At 48.2% G+C, this 20,595-nt stretch overlaps 1 protein-coding gene across 1 annotated transcript; it reads right to left on the reverse strand.

Annotated features, from left to right (window-relative positions):
* Nucleotides 1–1,268: 1,268 nt before the first annotated feature.
* Nucleotides 1,269–5,280, reverse strand: ACOT4 (acyl-CoA thioesterase 4). The gene is made up of 3 exons (XM_004092904.3): nt 4,570–5,280; nt 3,090–3,292; nt 1,269–1,986 (listed from the first exon to the last, which is right to left on the reverse strand). The coding sequence occupies exons 1-3, from the start codon at nt 5,024–5,026 to the stop codon at nt 1,381–1,383; spliced, it is 1,266 nt and encodes a 421-aa protein (XP_004092952.2). The 5' UTR covers nt 5,027–5,280; the 3' UTR covers nt 1,269–1,380.
* Nucleotides 5,281–20,595: the final 15,315 nt, after the last annotated feature.

A 20,595-nucleotide genomic window follows, 5' to 3' on the forward strand; every position in this document is an offset into this window, starting at 1 on the left:
TTTTTCTTTATATTTATTCTGCCTGGCATTTACAGTTCTTCTTGAATATGTAGCTTGATGTCTTTGACATCAGTTTTGGAAATTTCTCAGCCATTATCTTTTCAAATACACTTATATTAATAAATGCTATGTAAGCTGGGCGTGGTGGCTCATGCCTGTAATCCCAGCAATTTGGGAGACCAAGGCAGGTGGATCACTTGAGGTCAGGAGTTCGAGACCAGCCTGGCCAACATAGTGAAACCCTGCCTCTACTAAAAATACAAAAATTAGCCAGGCATGGTGGCACATGCCTGTAATCCCAGCTACTCAGGAGGCTGAGGCAGGAGAATCGCTTGAACCCAGGAGGCAGAGGTTGCAGTGAGCTGAGATGATGCCACTGCACTCCAGCCTGGACAACAGAGTGACTCTGTCCCCCAAAAAAAAAATAATAATAATAATAACAAATGCTATGTAGTGTTGATGTCAAGGAGACAAAGGAGTGATTCCTCTAGGATTACCACAGTATGATTTTCCAAGGTCTATTCTTTTTTTTTCTTTTGAAACAGGGTCTCGCTCTGTTGCCTGGGCTGGAGTGCAGTGGTGCAAGCACGGCTCACTGCACCAATCTTGACCTCCCGGGCTCAAGCAATCCTCCCACCTCAGTCTCTCGAGCTGGGACTACAGGTGTGTACCATGTTTGGCTGATTTTTGTAGGGATTGGGTTTTGCCATGTTGCCTAGGCTGGTCATGAAATCTTGAGCTCAAGCAATCTGCCCCTCTTGACTTCCCAAAGTACTGGGATTATAGGTGTGAGCCACTGTACTCTGCCCCAGGGTCTGCTCTTAGAGAGGAAGTGAGAGGGAAAATAGATTGTAGTCATTCACCCTTGGAAGAGAATACAGACTTAACTATTCTAGAGACAGGTCTCATCTCCTCCTGTCAAAGGATTCTTCTCTGACCTTTATAATGAAAAAGTCAGCTGCCTTTCCTTATATTAACACCCCTCTGTATGTTTCTGGCCAAAGAAAATTCTACCCTGCTACTGATGGTTGAACAGCAAACATTAGGTGACCATTCTTTCACAGTGATGGAAAAAGTCACCAGCTTTAAAGCTCACCTATGACTCAAAGCATTAACTAAAAAAATCTAGAAGGAAACACAAATGTTAACTGGTGGGAATGTTTTTCACTTATATGTGTCATATGCCTCTTAATCTTCTACAACAAGCAAGTTACATTAGTAAAACTAAAGACAAATCTTATTCAACAAAGTTACGTAAAATAACACCATTAATGACAAAGACATGCCTTTAATGTTATCCAGGAGACAGCTGATTCACATAGGGTTACTGAACACTAGAATCTGATCTTGAATCTCTCATGTCAACAACAGAAAAATGCATTACAATTTAGGGAAAGCTGTTTTCTGGGTACCTCCCAGGTGTTTGCAGAAGAAGGCTAGAATTTGCTTCCAGGCATCTACCTGGGCCTTAGAATGAGCCCTGGGCTCCCCACCCCACATCACATGTTTGTTCAGTAATTTGTGAAGGGAAGCCGGGCACATGGGGAAGTAAGGAGGCTCGATGTAATGCCCAGTCCCAGGGTAACAGATGATCTGGGGTTTTTCCTTTCCATGGGCCTGTAACCGTTCAGAGACTGTTTGGGCATACAACTCACTTCTCCAGTTATGGTCATCCTGACCAACAATGAGCAGGATGGGCCCCTGGGCCTTCTCTATTGGAATCATGCTAGGGTTCTCATACCCTCCTACGAGAGCATTCCTTATATCCACGATGTCCACGAGGCCTGAGAAAGCTACCTTGATTCTCCTCAGGTCATGGCCCAATGGTGGAATGCTACTGTACTTATAGTTGATGGCTGTGTTCCCACTGATCCCAGATCCATTGATGGAAACTGTGGCTGAGACATTCTTCAAGAATGAGGCCATTGAGAGACAAATATCAGCTCCTAGAGAAATGCCCAAAAGCCCAATGTCTGGGCCTTTTACCTGGAAGAAAAGAAGAGAGAAGTGTTGAGTCAACAACTTATCCAGACTGGGCGTGGTGGCTCATGCCTATAATCCCAACACTCTGGGAGGCGGAGGCAGGCGGATCACTTGAGGTCAGGAGTTTGAGACCAGCCTGGCCAACATGGCAGAACCCTGTCTCTATTAAAAATACAAAAAAAAATTAGCCGAGTGTGGTGGCGCACACCTCTAATCCCAGTTACCCAGGAGGCTGAGGCAGGAGAATTGCTTGAGCCCAGGAGGCGGAGGTTGCAGTGAGCCAAGATTGCGCCACTGCGCTCCAGCTTGGGTGACAAAGCGAGACTCTGTCTCAAAAAATAAAAAAAAAAATTATCCAATTCAAAAACATTTTTCTAACATGCAAACAGAGATGCTGCTAGCTTTAATCTGGGAATCATCCACAAGAAAATCAACCTCAGCTGATAGGGGAGTTTCTTCTCATGTGCAGAATATCTGGCTGAACACACGGCAAACAAATTTTAAAATCACTGAAAAACTTGGAAACTGATTATAAACATTTCAGAGAATTATCCACTAGAGAATGCTGAGCCACGGAGCCCATCAAGTTCAGGGCCACATTCAGGTAGGTCTGACTGAAGTCTTCATGTGGCAATGCATCCAATAGTGTGGAACCAAGTTCTGTTTCAAGATGTGAACCATTCATCAGATCATTTGCCATATGTATTGGCAAATGATTACAAAGCAAGACTTCAGAGTAAGTAAGTTCGTTCTTGGCTTCTGAAAGGGGTGGACGAGTTCTGACCAAAATCTGAGAACATACTCTGACATCAGGAAATTAAAATTTAAAAACAAGCATGCAAAGACAATAGATTAGAAATTCAATTTGCAATATACAGATAATATTTAATATTACTAAATAAAATCTCATGTGGATTTTACAATTAATTCTATACCACAAATTCATGTGACGGAAAAAGTGGAAATAGGCACCTTAAGCCAAGGAAGTCTCCAGAATAAATCTTTGTGAAAGAGGAACAGAGCAGCATTTCTGCACATGGTACAGGTTACACTCTCTATGGAGATATTTCTAGAGAGACTGATTAAATAAAGGACATGAGGAGAACCTGGGGATGTTGAAGCATGTAGCATAGGGCTTCTTCGAAGTACTCCAGGGATATGTTGTCCATGTTATTGGGGAGATCTTCAAAGTTATAATAAGCTAGAGCCAACGTGGCAAAGCCATGGCCAGCAAGGAGGCTGGCTCGATATTCCAACAGGCCCCCTCCAATACCAAAGATGTCAATGATCCCTGGGAAGGGTCCAGGTCCTAGAGAACAAAATATTATAAATGTAAGCCATTATACAATTTAAAGAATTTGCTTTCCTGGCTGGACACAGTGGTTCATGCTTGTAATCTCAGCACTTTAGGAGGCCAAGGCAGGAGGACTGCTTAAGGCCAAGAGTTCCAGACCAGCCTGGACAATGTAGTGAGACCCCATCTCTACAATCTTTTTTTTTTTTTTAATTAGTCAGTGTGGTGGTGCATGCCTGTAGTCCTACCTACTTGGGAGGCAATGGAGGGAGGATCACTTGAGCCCCGGAGGTCGAGGCTGCAGTGAGCTGTGACCACACCACTGCACTCCAGCGTGGGCAACAGAGACAGACACTGTCTCAGAAAAAAAAAAAAGAAAGAAAAGAAAAAAATTGAAACAACACTTTATGTTCTGTTGCATCAGCCCTCTGGTTTTTAGTGTACTGATATTTCAGATGTCTATGTAGAAAGGGAGGAAAGAAAAAGAAATACCTAGAGATGGTTTTAGGTGAGAAAGGCAGTGGAGTCTGAAGTGTGACCTGTGGTAAAGCAGGACACGAAGAAGTGGAGAAGAGACTCAGTGTACCTAGAACACTAGAGAAGGCAACATGGTAATAGCCTCATTCACTGTCATCATTCTGTCTTAGACAAGTCAGGCTGATGCCTGTAGAGATCTGTAGGGTAGTGATTAATAGCAAAGTGGATAATGTACCTGACAACCTGAACCCGTTTTTTCATCTGCAGAATAACAATACCAACTTCAGTGGGATATTATAGAGACTAACTGATAGAATGCAAGTAAAAACCGTAGTACACAGCCTAACAAAAAATCCTTTTTTTTCTTTTTTCTTTTTTTGAGACAGAGTCTCGCTCTGTCGCCCAGGCTGGAGTGCAGTGGTGCGATCTCGGCTCACTGCAACCTCCGTCTCCCGGGTTCAAGCGATTCTCGTGCCTCAGCCTCCCGAGTGGCTGGGACTACAGGCGTGTGCCACCACGCTGGACTAATTTTTGTATTTTCAGTAGAGTCGGAGTTTCACCATGTTGTCCAGGCTGGTCTCAAACTCCTGATCTCAAGTGATCCGCCCATCTTGGCCTCCCAAAGTGCTGGGATTACCGGCGTTAGTCACCACGCCCTGTACCAAACCCTCTATTTTGGTAGAGTGACCACTGACATAGTCAATACTAGCTTCTCTGACCTTGCTCCGGAACCAAACCAGTGCTAAATCAGCACTGGAAAGCAACGGAGACTCAGGCCACTGACGCTCACACCTCCCACCAGCAGCGCGGCTCACCTGGCGGCAGGAAAAGCGTGGCGCGCACCCGGCCCGCTCGCACCGACTGGCGCCGCACCCCGGGTGGGAGGAAGTGGCGCTCGTGCCGCGCCTGGCACATCAGCCGTCCAGGCTCGGGGTCGTGGCCGTCCAGCACTTCCAACTCCACGACAAAGGGAATCTGTACGTCCCGCTTCAGGAAGCGCCAAAAAGGCTTCTCGGGTTCCAGGGCCCAGAGCAGCCCCATGGGCTCGAGTCCCGCGAAGCTGCCGCCCAGCGCGGGCGCGCGCTCCAGGTCCAGCTCGCCGCGGGCGTCGGCGCAGTAGCGCGCGTGGGCCCGGAAGAGCGCGCCCTTCTCGTCGCGCAGGGACGCGCGCAGCGTGACCCGCTGCTCCGGGGCCAGGCCGCGCACCGCAATGCGCACGGGCTCGTTCCAGCAGCAGCTGCCTGGGGGCTCCAGGATCAGTGTTGCTGACATCTCGGAGCCGGAGCGGGGAATCCGAAGGTCGAGGCCCGAGACCCGTCCAAGATCATGGCAAGCGCGCCGAATGTCCGGACGGCGTCAGGCGTCCCCTGGTGCCGGAAGCTGCCTGTGGCTGCGCAGTCCCAGAAAGCCCCTGGGACTTCAGACCGGTTAACCCGGCGCTCCGGACTGGTCTGAGGCAAAAGTAGCCAGGCTCCTCTCCAGGATCGTCTCCTCGGGCCCCGGGGCGCGCAAGGTGTGGCGCCCAACCCACCCCGTAGAAAGCCTCTCTGCCTCACACCACCCTCTGTTGTTGGAATGAAAGTTGTTGGATGATCAATTTGTGGTGAAATCAGAGGCGAATGAGATCGAGCCAAATTCCAGCCTTTCATGGTCCATGGAAGGTTTTGTTTGTTTTCAACTTTTTTTTTTTTTTCAAACGGAGTCTCCTCTGTCGCCCAGGCTGGAGTGCAGTGGCGCTTCGGCTCACTGCAGCCTCTGCCTCTTGGGTTCAAGGGATTCTCCTGTCTCAGCCTACCGAGTAGCTGGGATTACAGGCGCGCGCCACCATGCCCGGCTAATTTTTGTATTTTTAGTAGAGAAGGGGTTACACCATGTTGGCCAGGCTGGTCTTGAATTCCTGACTTCAAGTGATCTTCCCTCCTTGGCCTCCCAAAGAGCTAGGGATTACAGGTGTGAGCCGCTGCGCCCGGCCTGCTTTTTTGTTGTTGTTGTATTTGAGACAGGGTCTCTCTCTGTCATCCAGGCTGCAAGGCGGTGGCTCGATCACAGGTCACTGCAGCCTCGACCTCCCAGGCTCAAGTGATCCTCCTGTCTCAGCCTTTGGAGTAGCTGTTACTACAGACAGCGCACCACCATGCCACGTTAATTTTTAAATGTTTATTTTTAGAGAGGAGGTGTCACCCTGTTTCCCAGGCTGGTCTCGAACTCCTGAGCACAAACTATCCTCCCACCTCTGTAGTCCCAAAGTGCTAGTGATAGGTGACAGCGTGCTGGCTGCCCTCGCTCGCTCTCGGCGCCTCCTCTCGGCCTTGGCGCCCACTCTGGCCGCGCTTGAGGAGCCCTTCAACCTGCCGCGGCACTGTGGGAGCCCCTTTCTGGGCTGGCCAAGGCTGGAGTCGGCTCCCTCAGCTTGCGGGGAGGTGTGGAGGGAGAGGCGCGGGTGGGAACCGGGGCTGTGCGGGGAGCTTGCGGGCCAGCGCGAGTTCCGGGTGGGCGTGGGGCAGTGAGGGGCTTAACACCTGGGCCAGCAGCTGCTGTGCTCGATTTCTCGCCGGGCCTTAGCTGCCTCCCCACGGGACAGGGCTGGGGACCTGCAGCCCACAGTGCCTGAGCCCTCACCCCCGCCCCCGCCCCGAGCTTGTGCGCTGTCCGAGCCTCCCCGACGAGCTCCACTCCCTGCTCCACTATGCACAGTCCCATCGACCGCCCAAGGGCTAAGGAGTGCTGGCGCACAGCGTGGGACTGGCAGGCAGCTCCACCTGTGGACCCCGTGCAGGATCCACTAGGTGAAGCCAGCTGGGCTTCTGAGTCTGGTGGGGACTTGGAGAATCTTTATGTCTAGCTAAGGGATTGTAAACACACCAATCAGCACCCTGTGTTTAGCTCAGGGTTTGTGAATGCACCAATCAGCACTCTGTATCTCATTAATCTAGTGGGGACGTGGAGAACTTTTGTGTCTAGCTCAGGGATTGTAAACGCACCAATTAGCATCCTGTTAAAACGGACCATTCGGCTCTCTGTGAAATAGACCAATCGGCTCTCTGTAAAATGGACCAATCAGCAGGATGTGGGTGGGGCCAGATAAGGGAATAAAAGCAGGCTGCCCGAGCCAACAGGGGTAACCTGCTGGAGTCTTCTTCCACGTTGTGGGACCTTCGTTCTTTCTCTTTGTGCAATAACTCTTGCTACTGCTCACTGGGCCCGCACTGCTTTTATAAGCTGTAACAGTCACCGCCGAGGTCCGCAGCTTCACTCCTGAAGCCTGCAGATCACGAACAGACCGGGAGGAACGAACAACTCCAGACGTGCCGCCTTAAGAGCTGTAACGCCGCGAAGGTTTGCAGCTTCACTCCTGAGCCAGCGTGACCACGAACTCACCAGAAGGAAGAAACTCCGAGCACGTCAGAACGTAAGAAGGAACAAACTCCAGACACGCGGCCTTTAAGAACTTAACACTCACCGCGAGGGTCCGTGGCTTCATTCTTGAAGTCAGTGAGACCAAGAACCCACCAATTCCGGGTAACAGTAGGATTGTAGGTGTGAACTACCGACCGTGCCTGGCCCTCCATGTCAGTTTATTTAAAAAGCTTTTTAATGAAATATAATGTAGGCTGGGCACAGGGGCACGCGCCTGTAATCCCAGTGCTTTGGGAGGCTAAGACGGGCAGGTCGTTTGAGGTCAGGAGATCTAGACGAGCTTGTCCAACATGGTGCAACCCTGTCTCTACTAAAAATACAAAAATTAGTGGGGTGTGATGATGCGCACCTGTAGTCTCAGCTACACGGCAGGCTGAGGCAGGAGAATTGCTTGAACGTGGCAGGCAGAGGTTGCAGTAAGCTGAGATCACACCACTGCACTCCAGCCTGGGTGACAGAGCGAAACTGTTTTGAAAAGGAAAGAGAAAAAAGGAAGGAAAGAAAGAAAAGAGAAAAAAGGTAGAAAGAAAGCAAAACTATTGGAGATACTAAAAAGATCAGTAGTTGCCAGGGCTTGTGGGGAGGAGGGATGAATAGTTGAAACACAATTTTTAGGGCAGTGAAACTATTCTGTATGATACTATAGTGGTGGATGCATGTCATTATACATTTGTCGAAAACTGTAGATGTAGAACAAACACCAAGAGTGAACCCTAAAGCAAACTAGAGATTTGGAGTGATTATGTTGGTGAAGGTTAATTGTAACAGATGTACAATTCTGGTGGGGGATGTTGATAGTGGAGCTAAAGGAACTATGCATGTTTTGGGGGTACGGGGAGTATATAGGAAATCTCTACCTTCTGCTCAATTTTGCTGTGAGCCTAAAACTGCTTTAAAATATAAGACTTAAAAAAAAAGTGAACTGAGATAGCTCAGTTGGTAGAGCATCAGACTTTTAATCTGAGGGTCCAGGGCTCATGTCCCTGTTCCTTAATTTTTTTTTTAACTTTTTAATTAAACAGAAAAGTAAACGTATTGGATGGAAAATCAGGCATGGGTCTGGCTTAACAGTTGATTGATCCAATGGCTAAATGATGACACCAAGAACCTCTTCTTTCTGTCTTCTCTGCCATTAATAACATCATAAGGTGGCTGTCAGCGTAATTGGGGCCTCATCCTTTTTTGCTTATATTGAGCAGGAGGAAGAAGATTCAGATTTCTAAGAAAGGTCTAAGTCACATATTGTCTCCTGTTATGGAATGTTGAAATTGGCTTAAACCAAATAGAGACTGCCACCATTGCCCCTGGGCTCAGGGTGGAGTTAGCATTCCCTGGAACCCATAGCTGCAGGGGGAGGGGCAATGAAATCAGGAATTCTACTAAAAGAGAGAAGTGTAATATATGCTGAGCCAGGTACCTGACAATATGAGTGTAACGGAGGAATTTCTCATGACGGTACTGATGGCTTTTTGAAATCTAGGGCAAGAAAGGACACTTTGAAAATTTAGAGTGATAGGCCGGGCTCGGTGGCTCACGCCTCCAATCCCAGCACCTTGGGAGCCTGAAGCCGGCAGATCACTTGAGGTCAGGAGTTGGAGAATAGCCTGGCCAACATGGTGAAACCGTGTCTCTACTAAAAATACAAAAATTAGCCGGTGTGGTGGTACGGACCTGTAATCCCAGCTACTCAAGAGGCTGAGGCAGGAGAATCGCTTGAACCCAGGAGGCGGAGGTTGCGAAGAGCCAAGATCGTGCCATTGCACTCCAGCCTGGGCGACAAGAATGAAACACCTTCTCAAAAAAAAACAAATTAGAGAAATAAAATATGGGTCTAATAGGAGTTATGATTATTAATGGGGCATATTAAGGAATTTGGAAGTTGGAGACTGACTTTGAGAAGATTGGGGTGTATTTAGATTTGAACACAGTTTGACATAAAATATGGGTTGGAAAACAAGAAAATAATTAAGCACATTAGCAGTATTTTGCTGCTACATAATTCTCCCCCAGTTTATCTTCAATCCTCAAAATCAAGTGGGAATGGGAGGTCCGGTGGAAACAAGTCAGGGAAGATAAATTAAATCCACTTGTGTTCCTAGCAGAAATTTTACTGATAATCAGAATAGTAATAAGTATTGAAATAAAGCAAAAACAAGTGGATGGGCCAGGTGCAGTGGCTCATTCCTGTAATCCTAGCACTTTGGGAGACCAAGGCAGGCAGATCACTTGAGGCCAGGAGTTTGAGACCAGCCTGGCCAATGTGGCAAAACCCCATCTCTAGTAAAAATGCAAAAATTAGCTGGGTGTGGTGGCCCATGCCTGTAGTCCCAGCAATGTCCCGGGAGGCTAAGGCAAGAGGATTGCTTGAACCCAGGAGGCGGAGGTGGCGGTGAACCAAGCTGGTGTCACTACACTCCAGCTAGGGTGAGAGAGCAAGACTCTGTCTCAAAAAAAAAAAAAAAAGTGGATGTTGCCAAAAGGGGAGCGGGGGGAGAAAGAAGTCTGTGTCAAAATATATCCTATTTTTGATAAATCTCCAAACAAGTATGCAAATACTCCTGTCAGTAGGCTCAATCAACAGTCTGTCTTCACACCCTGAAGCTAATGCAGAGAAAAAATGCCCAAGAATGACTGGCAGCTGATCGTGGGGCTGAAGAAATCATCTATTTTTTTTTTTTTTTTACACCAGGCAGGAAATCATCTAATTTTTCTATATTAGGGAGGAAATTGAGTGAACTCAATATTCTGTGGTAATACCACCATAAAACTAAGAAATACAAACAAATAATTGAACACTCGTGGACTTCAGTATGGAACTAAAACATAAAATGTTTTGCCAGCACTTTGGGAGACCCAGGTGGGAAGACTGCTTGAGGCCAGAAGTTTGAAACCAGCCTGGGCAACAGAGCAAGACTCCATCTCTACAAAAAACTAGCCAGGTGTGGTAGTGCATACCTGCGGTCTCAGCTACTCAGGGAGGCTGGGATGGGAAGATGGCTTGAGCCCAGAAGTTTGAGGCTGCAGGTGAGCTATGATCACACCAATGCACTCCAGTTCTGTGCACAGAGCAAGACTCTGTCCCTAAAACAATTTTTTTTTTTTTTTTTTTGAGACAGAGTCTCACTGTGTCTCTGAGGCTGCAGTGCAGTGGTGCAACTTGGGTCACTGCAACCTCCACCTCCTGGGTTCAAGCAATTCTCATGTCTCAGCCTCCCAAGTAGCTGGGACTATAGGTGCATGCCACCATGCCAGGCTAATTTTTTGTATTTTTAGTAGAGGCGGGGTTTTACCATGTTGGCCAGTCTGGTGTCCCACTCCCGACCTCAGGTGATCCGCCTGCGTCAGCCTCCCAAAGTGCTGGGATTACTGGCATGAACCACTGAGCCTGGCCTCTAAAAAAAATTTTTTTTTCTTTTTGAGATGGAGTTTTGCTCTTGTTGTCCAGGCTGGAGTGCAATGGCGTGATCTCGACTCATGGCAACCTCTGCCTCCCGGGTTCAAGTGATTCTCCTGCCTCAGGCTTCCTGAGTAGCTGGGATTACAGGCATGTGCCACCATGCCCAGTTAATTTTGTATGTTTAGTAGAGACAGGGTTTATTCATGTTGGTCAGGCTGGTCTCCAACTCCCAACCTCAGGTGATCCACTCGCCTCGGCCTCCCAAAGTGCTGGGATTACAGGCGTGAGCCACTGTGCCCGGCCTAAAAATTTTTTAAGTAAAAATAAAAAATGTTTTCCATGAGAAAAGAAATCACACTGGTTTGGCAGTTTATATGTTCTTTTTTTTTTTTTTTTTTCCAGACAGTCTTACTCTTGTCACCCAGGCTGGAGTGCAGTTGTGCCATCTTGGCTCACTGCAACCTCCGCCTCACAGGATCAAGCGATTCTCCTGCCTCAGCCTCCCGAGTAGCCAAGATTGTGCTGCTGCACTCCAGCCTGGGGGACAGAGCAAGACTGTATCTCAAAAAAAACAAAAACAAACAAACAAAAAAACAATGGTCTCCTATACTTTTTTTCATTCCCTTCCCAGAGTATCCTCCACAGCAATAATTTTTATTTAACAAACCTAATACCAAATGTAATACTACTTTTTTATTTTAATTTTTTTGGAGGTCTAGTCCCGCTCAGTTGCTCAGGCTGGAGTGCAGAAGTGCGATCCCAGCTCACTGGACCTGCACCTCCTGGGTTCCAAGTGATTCTCCTGCCTCAGCCTCCCCCGTAGCTGGGATTACAGGCGAGCCCTACCAAGCCCGGCTAATTATTTTTTGGATTTTTAGTAGAGACGGGGGTCTCACCATGTTGCCCAGGCTAGTCTTGAACTCCTGAGCCCAGGTAATCCACCCACTTCAGCCTCCCAAAGTGCTGGGATTACAGGTGTGAGCCACCATGCCCAGCCTCAATGTGATAGTATTAAAAGGTGGGGACTTGGCACCTGGGGGAGAAGAAGGGGAGGCACAGGACCCCAGAAAGTGTCCTGAGCAGGAGGCTTGTGTCCTTCGGGGCGGGGCACCAGCCCTGGTGCTGACCTGTGACCTTGCTCTGACCTAGGCCTGTCCTGCTGGGCCAGGCAGGGGCTATGGCAAATGAGCAAGACAAGGTGGCCAGGCTGTGAGCCAGGAACAGTGGGAATCAGGGATGCCAGATAGTGTGTGCCTGGGTGGGGGAAACCCAGGATAGGGCCCATGGGGGATGGAAGGGAGCTGGTGGGGGAGCTGTCCACACAGACAGGCCTGGGTGGCACCCAAACGGTGTGGGGGTCAGGGGTCCCAGACTCATGGCATAAGACAGGCATGAGGTGTTGGGGGTCTGGGTGAGGGGGTTGACAAACTGCCAGGCTGGAGCAGGGGTGTCTGGAGGGCCCGAGGTGTTATGGGATCAGGAAGTGGGGGACACTGGAGTGTTTGTGGGGTGCTGGAATAGCTGTGGGATGCACTGGTCTAAGTTGGGGGTGACAGTGGTTGGGACATGGGGAGGTTGATTTGTGTAGGCACAGGGGATTGTGGGAATGGGGGCAGGTAGGGTCAAAAAATGGGGCTCAAGCTCAGAAGGAGCAGGCAAATGAGGATTAGGGAGGGGATGCTGTAGGTTAGAATGAAGGCTCTGCCTCCTCTGAGCTTGGAGCCTGGGAAAGGGGCCAGGGTGGGTTTATGATGGTACAGGCAGTGCTGGGGGCTCCCAGCAGGCCCCGGGCAAGGAAGAGCTGCAGAATGCCCGCTCTGCCATTACAGACCAACTACACTGAGACAGCAGGGTTTGCAGCACAGAAAGAGCTTCATGATCACAGGGCACCTAGCAAGGAGATGGGAGGAGACCCTCAAATCCATCTCCTTGAATTCTGGGCTGGGGTTGTTACCAGTTGAAAGTGTCTGAGTTACTGGTGGTGAATCTGTACAGGTCTGCAGCAACTTGAGTTCTTGCCTCCTCAGAAGAAAGAACTTGACTGAGGGGCATAAGGCAGAAAAAGAGATGGAGGTGAGTTTCAGAGCAGAGTGGAAGTTTATTTAAAAAGTCTTTAGCACATGAAAGAAAGGAAAGTTCACTTGGGAGAGACCTGACCGGGCACCTGAAGGTCAAGAGCCCCGTTTAACTGTGATCCTAGGACTTTATAGGCTCGCCTCTTTCTCATGATTCTTCTCTGAGGGTGGGCTGCCCTCATGCTCTGTGCTCTCTTTACCTTTGGGAAGTGAGCCTGCACACTGTATGTAGGAAGTTGTATGCATGCCCATCTGAGGCTTTCTTCCCTATTCCAGTGGAGTGTCCTGGAAAGGTCATACGTAGCCATTTTGTCCGTTTTTTTGTTTATTTTTTTTTAACGGAGATTTGCTCTTGTTGCCCAGGCTGGAGTGCAATGGCATGGTCTCAGCTCACTGCAACCTCGGCCTCCCGGGGTTCAAGCGATTCTTCTGCCTCAGCCTCCCGAGTAGCTGGGACTACAGGTGCACCACACGCGGCTAATTTTTGTATTTTTAGTAGAGAGGGGTTTCACCATGTTGGTCAAGCTGGTCTCGAACTCCTGACCTCAGGTGACCCATCCACCTCCGCCTCCCAAAGTGCCGGGATTACAGGTGTGAGCCACCACGCCCCGCCTGCCATTTTGTCTCTTAATGCACGTGCCCAGGAAGTTGCTTCTCCCTGGCACCTGCATTCAATTAACACTTTAATGTTAACAGCTGTGGATCATCAGGAGATTGTCTCACTCTGGCCCTCTGGCACCGACCGCAAATTTTCAGTTTAGAGAGGCAATGTGATAACTGTCGAATCATCACCTGACATTCCTAGTGGGTGAGGGAGAAAAGCCCTCTCCTTTCCTGCTCATCTCTATGTAACTACCTGTAACAGGGTTTTTAAAGGGATCATGAAGGGTAAAGGGCTAGAAAATTGGGGTCATTGATTGGTTGGGGTAGACAGGATTAAATTTTCAGAAGGTGGAAACTGCATTTTTTTTTTTTTTTTTTTTTGGAGATGGAGTCTCACTCTGTCACCCAGGCTAGAGTGCAATGGCGCGAACTCCGCTCACTGTAACCTCTGCCTCGCGGGTTCAAGTGATTCTCCTGCCTCAGCCTCTCAACTTCCAAGTAGCTGGGACTACCGGCGCATGCCACCACACTCGGCTGATTTTTGTAATTTTAGTAGAGTTCATGTTTCACTATGTTGGCCAGGCTGGTCTTGAACTCCTGACCTCATGATCCGCCCGCCTCGGCCTCCCAAAGTGCTGGGATTATAGGCGTGAGCCACCGTGCCCAGCAAAAACTGCATTCTTTAGTGAGTAAGTTCCTGTGAGGTCCTTCAGAGAAGCTGGTATTAGCAGTTTGGTTGGTGGCTGATGTGACACTTTGGTTCTTGTCTTCTTGGTTTAAAAGAATTTAAACAAGAGACACAGCAAAGAAGTGCAGCATAGAGTAATTTATTGCAAAGAAAAAAGAATATTTTGAAAGTTACGTGCAGAATGGACAGTATACCGTGAGAGAGAGAGGATTCAAGGCAGGCTGCTCATAAGGATGAGACAGCAGAGACTGGCAGTAGGGAGACTCCCTTTATAGAGTCTTCCATGATTATTCATAAGGTGGTGGGAAGAGGTGTTGCTAGTAAGCATGTTCGGGTGGTCTTCTGGGTGCACATGCCTAGTAGCTGTACATGCTTGTTCATATGTCACATGTCTCACTAGCATATTACATCTCCATGTAGGGCTGTCTTCTACTATTATAATGAGCAAAATGTCAGTTTGAGGACAGGTAAAATTAAAATGCTCATGCTGTCTATGGGGGAAATTCCCTACTGAAGACAGTTTTGCTTCAATGAGCGCAATGACAATGCGAATGCTGAGGCTCACTGTGTTGACTGCATGCGTGCCATGGTCGCTGCATCCCGAGAACACGGTCACTCCCTTAACTACCTATCCTGCCTCAGTTTCATGGCTACACAGGACTTGAAAGAATATCTGAAATGGAAAAGTTAACGATTTATAATGTTCCAGTTGTTATCTATAGAGCAGTGAAGGGGAGCTATGACCTTGTGACAGGGTCTATGTGACTCTGGAGCAACAGGCAGCAAACAACTCTGAGCAAGTGGGTCAGAGAGCAGCTGACCTCATGACCAATGCTGTGTGTGCTGCAAGCTGGGCTGATTTCCATTTTGCCCCCTCCCTTCTTCCCTGATTAATTTTATAAAGTTGATGGGGAAGGTTTCAGTGGGATCTTGGCCAGTCTCATAAAGGAGGCTGTTCTGAGGGGCTGGGAAGGAGGCCTCATGAGAGGAGGAAGGGCTCCCAGGGAAGGGCTTGGGCCAGGGTCCCTGACGTTGGGGTGGAGTGGAGGCAATATTAGCTTCAGCATGTGCAAAGAAGAAGGCCCGGGGGTTCTGAGTGGTTGGGGTGCTACTGTGGGAGGGGGTCACTTTCAGAGAAGGGGCAACAGGAGGTGGGAAGCCCTGGTAGAGATTCAATTCCCCAAGTGGCCCAGATGCTCTAAAAATGGCTTGCCTCAAGGACTGTCCACCACCAAAAAAATCTCAGCACTCTCTCTTGCTATTTAATCAGATAAAGCCCCAGGATCTGAAGCCCCAGGTTCAGATCCTGCCTTGCCATTGGCTTGTAGGATCTATGACCTTGGCAAATGGCTTTGCCCCTTGCCTCAATTTCTTTTTCTGCAGAATGTGACAGGAATGTTCTCTACTTCCTGGGGGTGTTTAAAACATTAAATAATGATTAGCTCTAATAGCTAACACATTGAAGCCTGATGCCCAGGGTGTGATGCATGATTGTTAATTCCTCCCAACAAGATGGGATTGTTGTTATACCCATTGTATTGAGGCCTGGAGCCCCTGAGATACAGACACACACACACACATCAGGAGGCATTTGGGAAGTGACTGTCATGAGGGTGGAACCCTCATTAATGGGATTGCTGCCCTTATAAAACAGGTTGAAGAGAGCTGCCTTGCTCCTTCCACTAGGTAAGACACAAAATTGTGCCATCTATGAGGAACAGGCCCTCACCAGACATCAGATCTGCTGGTGCCTTGATCCTGGATTTCCTAGCCTCCAAAACTGTGATCAATACATTTCTGTTGCTTTTAAATTACCCAGTCTAACACATCTTGTTACAGCAGTTGAACAGACTAAGACAAGTGTCCTCACCACTGGAAAGAAAAGAGAAAGATGTAAGGTGATGGATAGGTTAATTACCTGTGAATCCTTTCACAGTGTGTTAATATAGACATATCAAAACACTATGTTGGGTTGGCACAGTGGCTCACGCCTATAATCCCAGCACTTTGAGAGGCCAAGGTGGGAGTGTAACTAAGCAGGTTAGCAGCTTAGCCTCAAACCTTAAGACTTTTTTTTTTCCTTTCCCCCTTTCTCCTCCCCCAGCGAATCTCAAGATAGAACTCTGAGACCATCTGCATATATGTTTCCTTTCATCTTGAAATACACCCTCGGAATGTGCTGAACCTCCACGCCCTTTCTTTTCCCATTCTATGCTTCCATGCCTTATGCACATGTATTTACCTAGATGCTTGTTAAGTAGACACCATTACCTGGTCATATATTTCCTTCAGCTTCAGGGACTGGATCTGGATGTGGACTAGACACCTCTAGCCACAATGATGGCAATGGCTCCTTCACCAGATGAAACAATGCTTCAAGACAAGCCACTGGAGCAGGTCACGCCATCTGACAACTCCTAGTTCTGCTGCCTCTTCTGCACTCCAAACTCTCTCTTCAAAAACTCCTGGATTCCCTCCACAAATTGAAGAGTGGAAATATTTGCAAATAACTACACTCACTCCTCCCCTTGCTAGCATAGATAATACACCTCACTCTTATTATATTGGCTTCTTTGTACAAGTGGTGAGCAGCTGGACCCTTTTATTGATTATAGGAGGATCACTTGAGGCCAGGAGTTCGAGACCAGCCTGGGCAACATAAGAGGCTGTTTCTACAAAAAATTAAAAATTAGCTGGGCATGGTGGCAAGTACCTATAGTCTCAGCTACTCAGGAGGCTGAAGTGGGAGGATGGGTTGAGCCCCCAGGAGTCTGAGGCTGCAGTGAGCTATGATAGCACCACTGCACTCCAGCCTAGCCAGAGCCTGTCTCTTAAAACAAAAACAACCCCCACCCCACCCATCACTTTGTATATTTTATTTTTATATTTTATTTTATTTTTTATTTATTTATTTATTTTTTGAGACAGAGTCTCGCTCTGTCGCCCAGGCTGGAGTGCAGTGGCGCAATCTCGGCTCACTGCAAGCTCCGCCTCCCGGGTTCACGCCATTCTCCTGCCTCAGCCTTTCCGAGTAGCTGGGACTACAGGCGCCCGCCACCACGCCTGGCTAATTTTTTTTTTTGTATTTTTAGTAGAGACGGGGTTTCACCGTGGTCTCGATCTCCTGACCTCATGATCCGCCCGCCTCGGCTTCCCAAAGTGCTGGGATTACAAGCGTGAGCCACCGCGCCCAGCCTATTTTATTTTTTGAGACAGGGTCTCACTCTGTTGTCCAGGCTAGAGTGCACTAACACAATCTTGGCTCACTGCAACCTCCACCTCCCAGGTTCAAGTGATTCACCCACCTCAGCCTGCCAAGTAGCTGGGAGTAGAGGTGCACACCACCACGCCTGGCAAATTTTTGTATTTTTTGGTAGAGATGGAGTTTTACCACGTTGGCCAGGCTGCTCTCGAACTCCTGACCTCAAATGATCCACCTACCTTGGCCTCCCAAAGTGACGGAATTACAGGCGTGAGCTACCGTGCCTGGTCCATGTTATATACTTTAAATATGCTTTTAAAAACCATGCCCATTGGATGTGGGTATTGGTTACATAGTAGTTGCCTTTAAAATTATTCATGATGGCCAGGTGCAGTGGTACATGCCTGTAATCCGAGCACTTTGGGAGAGGCCAAGGTGGGAAGATTGCCTGAGCCCAGGAGTTTAAGACCAGCATGGGCAACATAGGAAGACCCCATCTCTACGTTTTTTTTTTTTTTTTTTTTGAGTCAGCTTTTGCCGTTTCGCCAAGGCTGGAGTGCAGTGGCACGATCTCGGCTCACTGCAACCTCCGCCTTCCGGTTTCAAGTGATTCTCCTGCCACAGCCTCTCGAGTAGCTGGGATTACAGGCGCCCAGCACCACGCTCGGCTAATGTTTGTATTTTCAGTACAGATGGGGTTTCACCATGTTGACCTGGTTGGTCTCAGACTCCCGACCTCATGATCTGCTCGCCGTGGCCTCTCAAAGGGCTGGGATTACAGGCATGAGCCACCACACCCGGCCTTTTTTAAAAAAATTTTTTAGGCGAAATTTCGTTCTTGTTGCCTAGGCTGGAGTGCAATGGCGTGATCTCGGCTCGCTGTAACCTCCGCCTCCTGCGTTCAAGCAATTGTCCTGCCTCAGCCTCCCAAGTAGCTGGGATTACAGGCGCATGCCACCACACCTAGCTAATTTTTGTTTGTTTGTTTGTTTTTGACACGGAGTCTCGCTCTGTCGCCCAGGCTGGAGTGCAGTGACGCGATCTTGACTGCAAGCTCCGCCTCCCAGGTTCACGCCATTCTCCTGCCTCAGCCTCCCGAGTAGCTGGGACTACAGGCACCCGCCATCACGCCATGCTGATTTTTTGTATTTTTAGTAGAGACCGGGTTTCACCGTGTTAGCCAGGATGGTCTCGATCTCCCGACCTCGTGATCTGCCCACCTCGGCCTCCCAAAGTGCTGGGATTACAGGCGTGAGCCACCATGCCTGACCAACTTTTATATTTTCAGTAGAGACAGAGTTTCATCACATTGGTCAGGCTGGTCTAGAACTCCTGACCTCAGGTGATATGCCCGCTTTGGCCTCCCAAAGTGCTGGGATTACAGGCATAAGCCACTGCACCCGGCCTCTATTTTAAAATCAATCAATCAATCATTATGGAACATGTTAGTTTAATGAACTTTTCAGTATATTTCACCACATTCACAGCTTGCATGGGTTGAAAATGAAAAGAAAAATACCTGTCAAATAACTAATAAAGACTAATTAGGCTGGGCCCGGTGGCTCATGCCTATAATCCAAGCAGTTTGGTAGGCCAAAATGGGCAGACTGCTTGAGCCCAGGAGTTTTGAGACCAGCCTGGACAACATGGTGAAACCTTGTCTCTGCAAAAATACAAAAATTAGCTGGGCATGGTGGCATGTGTCTGCAGTCCCAGCTACCCAGGGGGCTTAGGTGGGAGGATCACTTGAGTCTTGGAGATCGAGACTGTAGTGAACCGAGATCATGTCACTGCCACTGCACTCTAGCCTGGGTGACAGAGTTAGATCCTGTCTCAAAAAAAAAAAAAAAAAAAAGACAAAATGTCAAGAGGCTGATAGGTAATCTGAACCCCTGTAATGCTTTTTAAAATTTTTCATGTTATTAAAACTTTTTTTTGCCAGGTGCAGTGGCTCATGCCTATAATCCCGGCACTTTGGGAGGCCAGGCCGGGTGGATCACCTGAGGTCAGGAGTTTGAGACCAGCCTGACCAACATGGCAAAACCCCATCTCTACTAAAAATACGAAATTTAGCTGGGCATGGTGGCAGGTGCCTATGTAATCCCAGCTACTTGAGAGGCTGAGGCAGGAGAATCACTTGAACGCAGGAGGAGGAGGTTGCAGTGAGCCGAGATCAAGCCATTGTATTCCAGCCTGGGCAACAGAGTGAGATACCATCTCAAAAAAAAAATGTTTTTGTAAGATGGTGTCCCACTATGTTACCCAGGCTGGCTTGAACTCCTGGGCTCAAGCAATCCTACTGCCTCAGCCTCCCAAGTAGCTGGGATTACAGGCATGTGCTTCTACACCCACCGGCCCATCTGTGGTGCTTTTGAATCTAATATTCACCAGCTCGAATTTCTAAGAATGGGGAATAGGGTCCTTAGTCTCAAAAGGGCTTCAGCAGACTCAAGTTTGAGATCCAGCATTACTAAAACAAGTTTTAACTACTGTACTTTTCTAAGAGAGTCATATACTATATAATTGCAAGGGAAAAGATAAAACAATATGACTTGAAATTTTGTGTTGTGGCCTGGCATCTCGGGGTGGGACCTGGCCAGGCCAGCTATGACGAACGGTCCCAGATTGCATCATCTCTAAGAGTTTTCAGAGCCTCAGGTCATGTGTACTCTAAATGGGGCTCCGTGCCCAGCACTGGCATTCTTGTGGAAGTTTGGACAGACATGGCACCAGCTGCATTCCTGGGTTGCAGAGTAACACAGGAGGTAGCGTCATCTCAGGATATCATCTCTCTACTGTAGATCTGGTTATATTCTACTGCTACAAGACCATGAATTCCTTTAGAAAAAAGGTGCCGGAAGCTGGCAGCGGTGGCTCACACCTGTAATTTCAGCACTTTGGGAGGCTGAGGCAGGAGGATTGTTTGAGCTCAGTAATTCAAGACTAGCCTGGGCAATATTGGGAGACCCCATCTGTACAAAAAATTAAAAATTAGCCAGGCATGGTGGTGTGTGCCTGTGGTCTCAGCTGCTAGGGAGGCTGAGGTGGGAGGATAGCTTAAACCTACGAAGTTGATGCTGCAGTGAGCCGTGACTGTGCCACTGCACTCCAGCCTGGGCAACACAGTGAGACCCTGCCTCAAAAAAAAAAAAAAAAGAGAAAAGAAAATAATAATAAATTAAGGTTTTTTTTCCTTTAAATACAACTAAGGTTTAAAAAAACCAAGTTTATTGTGGAACTATTTATATCAAGTGATATAAATATTGTCTTGTCTTTTATTTTTCTTTTTTTTTTTTTGAGACCGTGTCTTGCTGTTGCCCAGGCTGGAGCACAATACCATGATCTCAGCTCACTGCAACTTCTGCCTCCCAGGCTCAAGCGGTTCTCCCACCTCAGCCTCCCAAGTAGCTGGGACTATAGGCATGCGCCACCATGTCTGGCTATTTTTTTTGTAGAGAC

Source organism: Nomascus leucogenys, chromosome 22a (assembly GCF_006542625.1).
Source record: "Nomascus leucogenys isolate Asia chromosome 22a, Asia_NLE_v1, whole genome shotgun sequence".
NCBI classification, from domain to species: Eukaryota; Metazoa; Chordata; class Mammalia; order Primates; family Hylobatidae; genus Nomascus; species Nomascus leucogenys.

Coding starts and splice junctions, on each gene's coding strand:
- ACOT4 (XM_004092904.3), bottom strand. CDS start 5,026: ATGTCAGCAACACTGATCCTGGAGCCCCCAGGCAGCTGCTGCTGGAAC. Junction 3,293..4,569: donor CACGCTTTTCCTGCCGCCAG/GTGAGCCGCGCT, acceptor TTTGTTCTCTAG/GACCTGGACCCTTCCCAGGG. Junction 1,987..3,089: donor ACATGCTTCAACATCCCCAG/GTTCTCCTCATG, acceptor CTTTTCTTCCAG/GTAAAAGGCCCAGACATTGG.